Source organism: Eptatretus burgeri, chromosome 4 (genome assembly GCF_056783735.1).
Source record: "Eptatretus burgeri isolate ZD-2024b chromosome 4, Ebu_testis_v1, whole genome shotgun sequence".
Lineage (NCBI taxonomy): Eukaryota > Metazoa > Chordata > Myxini > Myxiniformes > Myxinidae > Eptatretus > Eptatretus burgeri.
In genome coordinates, this window is record NC_140964.1 from 113,932,339 (window position 1) to 113,945,605 (window position 13,267).

At 39.8% G+C, this 13,267-nt stretch overlaps 2 protein-coding genes and 1 long non-coding RNA gene across 10 annotated transcripts in view; 2 read left to right on the forward strand and 1 right to left on the reverse strand.

Moving 5' to 3' along the window:
- LOC147028918 (anion exchange protein 2-like) overlaps window positions 1-9,650 on the forward strand; it is a 120,977-nt gene extending 111,327 nt beyond the window's left edge. For all 6 annotated transcript variants that reach the window (XM_085879779.1, XM_085879784.1, XM_085879780.1 and 3 more), the window contains 2 exons: window positions 5,434-5,607; window positions 7,554-9,650. In XM_085879779.1, the coding sequence (XP_085735905.1) occupies window positions 5,434-5,607; window positions 7,554-7,634 (255 nt within the window). In that variant the 3' untranslated portion in view covers window positions 7,635-9,650. The remainder of the gene's footprint in view (window positions 1-5,433; window positions 5,608-7,553) is intronic.
- Window positions 2,938-4,131, forward strand: LOC147028919 (uncharacterized). The gene is made up of 2 exons (XR_015057773.1): window positions 2,938-3,884; window positions 3,937-4,131. It is a non-coding gene; the product is annotated as an uncharacterized LOC147028919 (long non-coding RNA).
- LOC147028920 (uncharacterized) overlaps window positions 9,360-13,267 on the reverse strand; it is a 42,622-nt gene continuing 38,714 nt past the window's right edge. For 2 of the 3 annotated variants that reach the window (XM_085879788.1, XM_085879786.1), the window contains exon 5: window positions 9,360-10,114. In XM_085879788.1, coding sequence (XP_085735914.1) covers window positions 9,848-10,114 — 267 coding nt within the window. In that variant the 3' untranslated portion in view covers window positions 9,360-9,847. Of the gene's footprint in view, window positions 10,115-10,347; window positions 10,512-13,267 lie in introns of those variants that run through there. The other variant, XM_085879787.1, reaches the window with a different exon arrangement.

The following is a 13,267-nucleotide window of genomic DNA, read 5'->3' on the forward strand; positions in this document are numbered from 1 at the left end:
ATCACTAAATGTTGTTGAGTTGGCTAATCACTAAAGGTTGAAGACTTGGCTAATTGCTAAATGTTGTACAGTTGGCTAATCACTAAATGTTGTACAGTTGGCTGATCACTAAATGTTGTACAGTTGGCTGATCACGAAATGTTGTACAGTTGGCTGATCACTAAATGTTGTACAGTTGGCTGATCACTAAATGTTGTACAGTTGGCTAATCACTAAATGTTGTACAGTTGGCTAATCACTAAATGTTGTACAGTTGGCTAATCACTAAATGTTGTACAGTTGGCTAATTACTAAAGGTTGAAGAATTAGCTAATTGCTAAATGTTATACAGTTGGCTAATCACGAAATGTTGTGCAGTTGGCTAATCGCTAAAGGTTATAGGCTTGAGTAATCACAAAAGCTTATAGGCTTGACGAATTGCTGAAGGTTATAGACTTGGCTAATTGCTAAATGTTGTTCAGTTGGCTGATCACTAAATGTTGTTCAGTTGGCTGATCACTAAATGTTGTTGAGTTGGCTAATCACTAAAGGTTGAAGACTTGGCTAATTGCTAAATGTTGTACAGTTGGCTGATCACTAAATGTTGTACAGTTGGCTAATTACTAAATGTTGTACAGTTGGCTAATTACTAAATGTTGTACAGTTGGCTAATTGCTAAATGTTGTACAGTTGGCTAATCACTAAATGTTGTAGAGTTGGCTAATCACTAAAGGTTGAAGACTTGGCTAATTGCTAAATGTTGTACAGTTGGCTAATCACTAAATGTTGTACAGTTGGCTGATCACTAAATGTTGTACAGTTGGCTAATCACTAAATGTTGTACAGTTGGCTAATCACTAAATGTTGTACAGTTGGCTAATTACTAAAGGTTGAAGAATTAGCTAATTGCTAAATGTTATACAGTTGGCTAATCACGAAATGTTGTGCAGTTGGCTAATCGCTAAAGGTTATAGGCTTGAGTAATCACAAAAGCTTATAGGCTTGACGAATTGCTGAAGGTTATAGACTTGGCTAATTGCTAAATGTTGTTCAGTTGGCTGATCACTAAATGTTGTTCAGTTGGCTGATCACTAAATGTTGTTGAGTTGGCTAATCACTAAAGGTTGAAGACTTGGCTAATTGCTAAATGTTGTACAGTTGGCTGATCACTAAATGTTGTACAGTTGGCTAATTACTAAATGTTGTACAGTTGGCTAATTACTAAATGTTGTACAGTTGGCTAATTGCTAAATGTTGTACAGTTGGCTAATCACTAAATGTTGTAGAGTTGGCTAATCACTAAAGGTTGAAGACTTGGCTAATTGCTAAATGTTGTACAGTTGGCTAATCACTAAATGTTGTACAGTTGGCTGATCACTAAATGTTGTACAGTTGGCTAATCACTAAATGTTGTACAGTTGGCTAATCACTAAATGTTGTACAGTTGGCTAATTACTAAAGGTTGAAGAATTAGCTAATTGCTAAATGTTATACAGTTGGCTAATCACGAAATGTTGTGCAGTTGGCTAATCACGAAATGTTGTGCAGTTGGCTAATCGCTAAAGGTTATAGGCTTGAGTAATCACAAAAGCTTATAGGCTTGACGAATTGCTGAAGGTTATAGACTTGGCTAATTGCTAAATGTTGTTCAGTTGGCTGATCACTAAATGTTGTTCAGTTGGCTGATCACTAAATGTTGTTGAGTTGGCTAATCACTAAAGGTTGAAGACTTGGCTAATTGCTAAATGTTGTACAGTTGGCTGATCACTAAATGTTGTACAGTTGGCTAATTACTAAATGTTGTACAGTTGGCTAATTGCTAAATGTTGTACAGTTGGCTGATCACTAAATGTTGTAGAGTTGGCTAATCACTAAAGGTTGAAGACTTGGCTAATCACTAAATGTTGTACAGTTGGCTGATCACTAAATGTTGTACAGTTGGCTGATCACTAAATGTTGTACAGTTGGCTAATCACTAAATGTTGTACAGTTGGCTAATCACTAAATGTTGTACAGTTGGCTAATCACTAAATGTTGTACAGTTGGCTAATCACTAAATGTTGTACAGTTGGCTAATCACTAAATGTTGTACAGTTGGCTAATCACTAAATGTTGTACAGTTGGCTAATCACTAAATGTTGTACAGTTGGCTAATCACTAAATGTTGTACAGTTGGCTAATTACTAAAGGTTGAAGAATTAGCTAATTGCTAAATGTTATACAGTTGGCTAATCACGAAATGTTGTGCAGTTGGCTAATCGCTAAAGGTTATAGGCTTGAGTAATCACAAAAGCTTATAGGCTTGACGAATTGCTGAAGGTTATAGACTTGGCTAATTGCTAAATGTTGTTCAGTTGGCTGATCACTAAATGTTGTTCAGTTGGCTGATCACTAAATGTTGTTGAGTTGGCTAATCACTAAAGGTTGAAGACTTGGCTAATTGCTAAATGTTGTACAGTTGGCTGATCACTAAATGTTGTACAGTTGGCTAATTACTAAATGTTGTACAGTTGGCTAATTGCTAAATGTTGTACAGTTGGCTGATCACTAAATGTTGTAGAGTTGGCTAATCACTAAAGGTTGAAGACTTGGCTAATTGCTAAATGTTGTACAGTTGGCTAATCACTAAATGTTGTACAGTTGGCTGATCACTAAATGTTGTACAGTTGGCTGATCACTAAATGTTGTACAGTTGGCTAATCACTAAATGTTGTACAGTTGGCTAATCACTAAATGTTGTACAGTTGGCTAATTACTAAATGTTGTACAGTTGGCTGATCACTAAATGTTGTACAGTTGGCTAATCACTAAATGTTGTACAGTTGGCTAATCACTAAATGTTGTACAGTTGGCTAATCACTAAATGTTGTACAGTTGGCTAATCACTAAATGTTGTACAGTTGGCTAATCACTAAATGTTGTACAGTTGGCTAATCACTAAATGTTGTACAGTTGGCTAATCACTAAATGTTGTACAGTTGGCTAATTACTAAAGGTTGAAGAATTAGCTAATTGCTAAATGTTATACAGTTGGCTAATCACGAAATGTTGTGCAGTTGGCTAATCGCTAAAGGTTATAGGCTTGAGTAATCACAAAAGCTTATAGGCTTGACGAATTGCTGAAGGTTATAGACTTGGCTAATTGCTAAATGTTGTTCAGTTGGCTGATCACTAAATGTTGTTGAGTTGTCTGATCACTAAATGTTGTTGAGTTGGCTAATCACTAAAGGTTGAAGACTTGGCTAATTGCTAAATGTTGTACAGTTGGGTGATCACTAAATGTTGTACAGTTGGCTAATTACTAAATGTTGTACAGTTGGCTAATTGCTAAATGTTGTACAGTTGGCTGATCACTAAATGTTGTAGAGTTGGCTAATCACTAAATGTTGAAGACTTGGCTAATTGCTAAATGTTGTACAGTTGGCTAATCACTAAATGTTGTACAGTTGGCTGATCACTAAATGTTGTACAGTTGGCTAATCACTAAACGTTTTGCAGTTGGCTTATCACTAAATGTTGTACAGTTGGCTGATCACGAAATGTTGTACAGTTGGCTGATCACTAAATGTTGTACAGTTGGCTGATCACGAAATGTTGTACAGTTGGCTGATCACTAAATGTTGTACAGTTGGCTGATCACTAAATGTTGTACAGTTGGCTGATCACTAAATGTTGTACAGTTGGCTGATCACTAAATGTTGTACAGTTGGCAAATCACTAAAGGTTGTGCAGTTGGCCAATCACAAAATGTTGTGGAGTTGGCTTATCACTAAATGTTGTACAGTTGGCTAATCATTAAAGGTTGAAGAATTGGCTAATCTCTAAATGTTGTACAGTTGGCTAATCACGAAATGTTGTACAGTTGGCTAATCACAAAATGTTGTACAGTTGGCTAATTGCTAAAGGTTATAGGCTTGAGTAATCACTGAAGGTTATAGGCTTGACTAATTGCTGAAGGTTATAGGCTTGACTAATTGCTGAAGGTTATAGACTTGACTCAGCACTGAGGGTTATAGGCTTGACTCATCGCTGAAGGTTATAGGCTTGAGTAATTACTAAAGGTTATAGGCTTGACTAATCGCTAAAGATTATAGGCTTGAGTAATCACTAAAGGTTATAGGCTTGACGAAGCACTGAGGGTTATAGGCTTGACTAATCACGAAAGGTTATAGACTTGACTAAGCACTGAGAGTATAGGCTTGACTAATCGCGAATGGTTATATGGTTAACTAATCGCTGGAGGTTATAAGGTTGACTAATTGCTAAAGGCTATTGGCTTGACTAATCGCAAAAGGTTAAAAACTTGATTAATCTCTGAATGTTTTAAACTTGGCTAATCCCTGAAGGTTATGGCTTACTAATTGCGAAAGGTTATAGAATTGACAATTCACTGAAGGTTATAGGCTTGACTAATCACTAAAGATTATAGGCTTGACTAATTGCTGAAGGTTATAGGTTTGACTAATTGCTCAAGGTTATAGGTTTGACTCATGGCTGAAGGTAGAAATGAAAATAGCAACGGTGTGATGATGGTCAGAGTGATGGTTACTAATGTCGAGCACACAATGCCCGATTCAAAGCTACAAGATACCCGGGATTAGGAAATGGGATATGAGGTCAGACCCGATTTCGAAGAGAATCTTTATTTTATAAAAATTCTCATATCTATAACCGGAAATGCTGATGTTTGAGGCCAAATTCTCCTGGGGAGTCGGCAACTAACCAGCTTGTCGCTCAAGATGATTTTGAATTCTTTCACTTGTTTTAACTTTCTTTGATTATTTCTATCCTTTAGCAAGTACTTTGTGCTTTCGCCAAATTCACTCTATCAATTTGTGCAATATCAGGTAATGTGCATCTTGAGATGAGAGACACCATGCTATTTACAGAGCGTTAGTGCTGCCGAAGCAGTTTATTGGTACGGGTTATGGATGGTTAGCAGTCAGGGTAGAGATTTTTAATTTGGTCATGCTACCTCCGATTACTCGCCTACACTTTGAAAAGGACACCTTGGGATCTTTAACGTCCACCAACTAATGATAGCAGATGTGACATCAAGTTTAACGTCCATCCAATGGACGGCACATACATCGATGCCTCGCCCTGCATGCGAAACACCAGGATGACAGCTTATACTACAGCTGGGTCTAAATTTGAAGCCAGGCGAGACAGCTCAGCGGTGAGTGTGCATACTTCTGAGCCATCCTGCTGCCCCGATATGCACCTTAAAATGAGCAATATTTGTAATTTTAAGAAATGGTGAATTATTTGACCACTTTTTGCCTTCATTTTACTCCAGAGCAGTGACTGCATTTACATGACACTGTTAAGTCCCATAATCCCAATACCTTCAAGTTCTTGCCATTCATAAAACAGAACCGGAGTGGTAGATATATTGTTTTGTTTTTGCTGATAGACCAATACGAGCAAACTTTGACACTTTTCTCCCTGCAGGTGAAGATCTTGCAAATGAACCTGTTCACTGGCATCCAGTGTGCATGTTTGATCCTGCTTTGGGTTGTCATGCGTACTGTGGCTGCCCTAGCCTTTCCCTTCATGCTCATTCTCACCGTGCCACTCCGCCAGTTTGTCCTCACCAAGATCTTCTCTGAACGGGAACTTAAATGCGTGAGTCTCTCTCTCTCTCTCTCTCTCTCTCTCTCTCTCTCTCTCTCTCTCTCTCTCTCTCTCTCTCTCTCTCTCTCTCTCTCTCTCTCTCTCTCTCTCTCTCTCTCTCTCTCTCTCTCTCTCTCTCTCTCTCTCTCTCTCTCTCTCTCTCTCTCTCTCTCTCTCTCTCTCTCTCTCTCTCTCTCTCTCTCTCTCTCTCTCTCTCTCTCTCTCTCTCTCTCTCTCTCTCTCTCTCTCTCTCTCTCTCTCTCTCTCTCTCTCTCTCTCTCTCTCTCTCTCTCTCTGTGTGTGTGTGTGTGTGTGTGTGTGTGTGTGTGTGTGTGTGTGTGTGTGTGTGTGTGTGTGTGTGTGTCTCTCTCTCTCTCTCTCTCTGTGTGTGTGTCTCTCTCTCTCTCTCTCTCTCTCTCTCTCTCTCTCTCTCTCTCTCTCTCTCTCTCTCTCTATCTCTATCTCTATCTCTATCTCTATCTCTATCTCTATCTATATCTATATCTCTATATATATCTATATCTATATCTATATCTCTATATCTCTATATATCTATATATCTATATCTCTCTATATCTATATATATATATATATATCTCTATATCTATCTATATCTCTCTATATCTCTCTATATATCTCTATATATCTCTATATATCTCTCTATATATCTCTCTATCTATCTCTCTATCTATCTCTCTATCTATCTCTCTATCTCTCTCTATCTCTCTCTTTCTCTCTTTCTTTCTCTCTTTCTTTCTCTCTTTCTCTCTTTCTTTCTCTCTCTCTTTCTTTCTCTCTCTCTCTTTCTTTCTCTCTTTCTTTCTTTCTTTCTCTCTTTCTTTCTTTCTCTCTTTCTTTCTTTCTTTCTCTCTCTCTTTCTTTCTCTCTCTCTTTCTTTCTCTCTCTTTCTTTCTCTCTCTTTCTTTCTTTCTCTCTCTCTTTCTTTCTTTCTCTCTCTCTTTCTTTCTTTCTCTCTCTCTTTCTTTCTTTCTCTCTCTCTTTCTTTCTTTCTCTCTCTCTTTCTTTCTTTCTCTCTCTCTTTCTTTCTTTCTCTCTTTCTTTCTTTCTTTCTCTCTTTCTTTCTTTCTCTCTCTCTTTCTTTCTTTCTCTCTCTCTCTTTCTTTCTCTCTCTCTTTCTTTCTTTCTCTCTCTCTTTCTTTCTTTCTCTCTCTCTCTTTCTTTCTCTCTCTCTCTCTCTTTCTCTTTCTTTCTCTCTCTCTCTTTCTTTCTCTCTCTCTCTCTTTCTTTCTCTCTCTCTCTCTTTCTTTCTCTCTTTCTCTCTCATCTGCTCACCATTGGCATTTCGAATAAAAGAGCTAAGAACATGAGGAAAATGCAGAGGCATTTGGTCATACCGTGGGTCATTAATTAACAGTACAGTTGAAGAGTGGATATGGGATGTATGATAGTGGGTGCTCATCATCATCATGATGATGATGATGATATGTCACAGACTGTTCACAGATCTTTGGTGCTTCAATAACAATTTATTGGCAAGGGTTATGCTGGGTAGTTTGCCACTGCTATTTCTAGCAGCAGTCATTCAGGGCAAGAATATGGAATTTGGTCAGGATGCCGGCAATAACTTGCCTACTCTTTGTGAAGGACACATTGGGGTCTTTGTTGTCCACTAACTAATGCTGGCAGACAAGACACCCAGTTTTACGTCCATCCGAGTGACGGCACACACATTGGTGAAACACCGGGAAGGCAGTTTATAGTTGGGTCGGGATTCAAACCCAGAGGAGCCAGCTCAGATGCGTGTGGGCGTACCCGCTGGCTATCCTGTTGGCCCTGTGGTGTTTCTCCACAAGGTGAATTTGAAAAAAAAAAATATTGGTGAAGGTTATTTACGACCGAGTAGATTTCTGTCTGGTCTGTCGTCTGTTGAGGTGATAATGTCCTGTTTTTGTCATACGTTTGCTCCCCTTTGGCCCCTTGACCTTGCACGTGTACAGTTGGATGCTGACGATTCTGCACCGAACTTCGACGAGTCTGAAGGGAAGGACGAATATGCCGAGGTCATGATGCCTGTGTAGATCTCTCCATCCCATTACCCATGGTGTGGGCAGGCTCATCATTGGTGAAGGTCTTCACATCAGAATTGATCATTTTAACAGGATCCAAAATGTATCTACCCATGGGCGACCCCATGCTTCCTGTGAAAAAAAGATTTTCATCACTTTGTGGCGTTTTTACGTCCCACAATTGATTCACGCTGATTATGTGGTGCGAAACGAATCGAGGTTGAGAAAGTACATAGTTTAGATTTGTTTTATTAGACTTTAAATTTATGCTCATTGTTTGCATCAATCATGTTTATTTTATTTGATTCTGGATCAATTTGAAATCCTCGTGCAATTTTGTCCCTTCTCTGGCCCCATGGATGTCAGGAGGAACGGGCAGCAGCCCTGAGGTACCCTTCCACTCCATGTTTTCAGCTTGTGCACTTACCACACCCCGCAGGGGTCAGGCTGGGTGTACGTTATGGGTGGTTACAAGTCCCCGTGATGGCCCCGTGTGAACAATCGTGTTTTGCTTCCTGTGGAAACGCTTGTGTGTGAATGGCTCCAGGAGGGTAGTCAAGAGGAAAATTCATCAAAATCTCGAGTGATTGGCCTGGAATTGTGGTAATATCTATTTACGGATGATACTCACATGATCTGTGATTTAACGAGTGTGCCGTACGCTGCTGAATTGGATACTTTGGAACTTGCTATTCCACGTGAACATTCAAAATGTTTTCTTCTATGCACCTCCAAACTCACTTCGCTCATATTAGCAAACCTAAAGGGTGAGAGATGAAGGATCAAAGGGTACTTTTGAAGAGTATTTTTTTATTTTTTACTGATTATACGTATCTTCATTCAAACACACGAGACGGATTCCCGTGCCCCTCCGCAGGCAATCGGACAAATCGACATCAGGAACCGTGGTTTGTGCAATATTGGGGGTAGATGGTGGGGATGTGAATCTTCAATTTCTTCACGATTATGGATCATACCCCTTCCCCTCCTTTTCCGAAATTTTAATTATAATTTATTTCCAGCCATTTGTCAACAGATGAGTCCAAATGTGGGTTGAACCGTGGATGTTGCAAGGCTGGCACTCTAAAAGGTGTGTGGGGAAACGGTGCTTTGAAGAAGGAATGTGGAATTAACTTTGTTCTGAAGATGAACTGATTGCCAGCTCTTGCTTTTGTGTTGTGTTTGTAACCAACCATATAAGAGGCCTTTACATCTTGCAAAAACAAAAATGGCAGATTTTTTTTTGTTTTTTGAATCCCTCCCAATCTTTTATTCCCGTGTGTATGTAATATGTGGATGGTGCCCAAGAGGTCTGGGGAAAAGAAAAAAATTCTTTGAATAGTCTGACCACTTAGCTTGAGGCTGTGACCCTTTTCACCTGTTTGCCTCTTGCACTTTCTTCGGCACTCGTTTTGTCCGGGCCTCGCGTGCTGTGACCTGCCTACCTCATTGACTACCAGCCGTCTGACCCATGGTAGGCTCTGTGTCCTTTCAGGGTCATCCTTCTTTGTTGTCCAATTAATTTGGGTGCTTGGTCACCAAGGATTTTCCTGCCACATATTCCCAAAATGTCTACCCATAATCATTTGCCTTAAGTCTGTGGATTGGGGCTGCGATATGGTTTAACATGCGAATCTCAGCCTGTGGCATGGTATTTTCCTAGCGTTGTAGCTAAGCTTGATTGAATGTAAGTGATGTAATTTAATTGGACGGGTAACTGCATGTATTTTGTTTGAAAAAAAAAAAAAATACAGTCTATCTTTGGCCGTGGGTGCAAATGACTAAGGCCCCATATAAGTCTTTCAGAAGCACCTCGTTCCAGCCAATGGTTCTTGGATTTGGGAGCTGGATGCTGTATAATTACACACCATTTGATGCAAGATCTTGAGTACACTGTATTTGATTCAAACAAATTATTGTTTTTTGGTGCAACGTCCACGTGTGAACCTGTACAAATGCACATTTGTGCTTGAAAAATTGCCATGTACTAAAGTTGATTTGGAAAAAAAAATATATGTATAAAAACATTGTGTGTGTGAGTGTTTGAATCAACACAACAGGCTTGAGGTTTATCCATCGTGATCAAATCCAGGTATATTTTGTGTAATCTCAAACGTATGAAGCGTGAAATACAGGGAAGCTTTTTGAACTAAGTCCACAGTTTTTTTTTTTTCTGATGAGACAGCTCGAAAAAGGACCCTGGATTTTTCTGGAAACAGCAAGAGTTAGAAGAAGAGCACAGGTGTGTCAGCCACATAGCGTTGATAGGCAGGGTTATGACCCCATCGCTGAGTGGCACTTTGTTCCATTGGATTCACACCACTGACATAGCACAGCAAAAACCAGACAGCGATTGGAGATAGGAGGGACAGATGCTGCACCCCAATCAACATGGAAGATGGTGGCAGAGCAAGACCTGTCCACATCAGGATCTCCCCCACGTAGTTGGGATGTCGACTGAATGCCCAGAGGCCTGTCTGTATAAATTTGTTCTGCGGTGCAAACAAAAATGGCAGACATTATTGCATTGGATATGAAAGCGTATACTTAAGACCATCAGTTTTTATCTGAATCGAGAAGAATGCACACCCACATGACATGCTTCAGATAGATTGATAAGTTAACTGTTGCTTTTGAATGAAGACCACGAAGCACCCACACTATGCCTAACGTGTGTGTGTGTGTGTGTGTGTGTGTGTGGGTGTACAAGAGCAATAGAACTAACCCTCAACTGTCGTGTGCTGTTCACATAAGCAGTAGGAAATTGAGACAATGCTCTGTGCAGAGCATTGGTGCTGCTTCAGCAGTCTCCTTGGCCATTGGGAACAATCCTGGAGGGGTCGCCACTCCGACACAGTATACCAGCATGCTGGCACTCGTTTTACCGACCTCGGAAGGATGACAGACCGAGTTAACCCCAACTGTTATGAATTTAACAGCTGAGCGGGATTTGAACTCAGGACCCGAGGATCCAAAGCCATGCCACCCAAACCATTAAGTTAAGCCAACACCAGGCATCACAAAAGGAATCTGAGATACAGAATAAATATCTCTCTGTCTCTGTCTCTGTCTCTGTCTCTGTATCTATATCTCGATCTGTTTCTATCTCTGTCTCTGCCTCTGTATCTACCTTTGTCTCTGTCTCTGTATCTATATCTATGTCTGTATCTGTCTCTGTCTCTGTCTCTGTCTCTGTCTCTGTCTCTGTTTCTAAATCTATCTCTGTGTCTGTGTCTATCTCTGTCTGTCTCTATATCTGTCTGTCTCTCTATATCTGTCTCTGTATCTATATCTATATCTATATCTATATCTGTCTCGGCATCTACCTTTGTCTTTGTATCTGTCTCTGTCTGTCTCTACATCTGTCTGTCTCTGCATCTACCTTTGTCTTTGTATCTATATCTATATCTGTCTGTCTCTATATCTGTATCTGTATCTGTCTCTGTCTCTATATCTATCTCTGTATCTATGTCTGTCTCTATATCTGTCTCTGTCTCTATATCTATTTCTGTCTCTATATCTATTTCTGTCTCTGCCTCTGCGTCTACCTTTGCCTCTGTCTCTGTCTTCGTCTCTATCTGTCTCTGTCTCTGTCTATGTCTCTATGTCTGTATCTATGTCTGTCTCTGTCTCTATATCTATATCTGTATCTATGTCTGTCTCTATATCTGTATCTATGTCTGTGTCCGTCTCCGTCTGTCTCTACATCTACATCTACCTTTGTCTTTGTATCTATATCTATATCTGTGTCTCTGTGTGTCTGTCTATATCTGTCTCTATCTGTCTCTGTCTCTGTCTCGACATCTACCTTTGGTGTCTTTGTATCTATATCTATATCTGTGTCTGTCTCTGTGTCTCTGTCTATATCTGTCTCTATATCTATCTCTATCTATATGTCTGTGTCTGTCTCTGTGTCTGTGTCTATCTGTATCTGTGTCTGTCTCTATATCTATGTCTGTCTCTATATCTATATCTGTCTGTGTCTGTCTCTATATCTATGTCTGTCTCTATATCTATATCTGTCTGTGTCTGTGTATCTATATCTGTCTCTGTCTCGGTCTGTCTCAAAATCCATATCTGTCTCTGTGTCTGTCTCTATATCTATATCTGTCTGTGTCTGTGTCTCTACATCTGTCTCTGTCTCTGTGTCAAAATCCATATCTGTCTCTGTATGTATCTGTCTCTGTATGTATCTGTCTCTGTCTCTGTATGTATCTGTCTCTGTATGTATCTGTCTCTGTATGTATCAATATCTGTCTCTGTATGTATCTGTCTCTGTATGTATCTGTCTCTGTATGTATCTGTCTCTGTATGTATCTGTCTCTGTATGTATCTGTCTCTGTATGTATCTGTCTCTGTATGTATCTGTCTCTGTATGTATCTGTCTCTGTATGTATCTGTCTCTGTATGTATCAATATCTGTCTCTGTATGTATCAATATCTGTCTCTGTATGTATCAATATCTGTCTCTGTCTCTACACCTACATCTACCTTTATCTATATCTATCTGTGTCTCTGTGTCTCTGTATCTGTGTCTCTGTGTCTCTGTGACTCTGTCTCTATATCTATATCTATATCTGCCTCTGTCTCTGTATCTGTGTCTGTGTCAAAATCAATATCTGTCTCTGTATGTGTCTCTGTATCTGTATCTGTATCTATCTCTGTCTCTGTATCTGTATCTGTATCTGCCTCTACCTTTGTCTCTGTATCTGTATCTACCTTTGTCTCTGTATCTGTATCTATCTCTGTCTCTACATCTACCTTTGTCTTTGTATCTTTCTCTCTGTCTGTGTCTCTGTGTCTCTGTCTGTATCTATATCTATCTCTGTGTCTATATCTCGATATCTGTCTCTGTGTATCTCTGTCTCTATATCTGTCTCTGTCTCTGTATCTGTGTCTGTCTATATCTATATCTATATCTATATCTGTGTGTGTGTCTCTATATCTGTCTCTATGTCTGTCTGTCTGTCTCTGTATCTATATCTGTATCTGTATCTATATCTCGATATCTGTATCTGTATCTATATCTCGATATCTGTATCTGTATCTATATCTCGATATCTGTCTCTGTATGTATATCTCTTTATCTGTGTCTGTGTCTGTCTATATCCGTCTCTATCTCTATATCTGTCTCTGTGTCCGTCTCTGTCTCTATCTCTATATCTGTCTCTGTGTCCGTCTCTGTCTATCTCTATATCTGTCTCTGTGTCCGTCTCTGTCTCTATCTCTATATCTGTCTCTGTGTCCGTCTCTGTCTCTATCTCTATATCTGTCTCTGTGTCCGTCTCTGTCTCTATCTCTATATCTGTCTCTGTGTCCGTCTCTGTCTCTATCTCTATATCTGTCTCTGTGTCCGTCTCTGTCTCTTTCTCTATATCTGTCTGTGTCCGTCTCTGTGTCTCTGTGTCTCTGTGTCTCTGTGTCTCTGTGTCTCTGTGTCTCTGTGTCTCTGTGTCTCTGTGTCTCTGTGTCTCTGTGTCTCTGTGTCTCTGTGTCTCTGTGTCTCTGTCTCTGTCTCTGTGTGTCTGTCTCTGTGTGTCTGTCTCTGTGTCTCTGTCTCTGTGTCTCTCTGTGTCTCTCTGTGTCTCTCTGTGTCTCTCTGTGTCTCTCTGTGTCTCTCTGTGTCTCTCTGTGTCTCTCTGTGT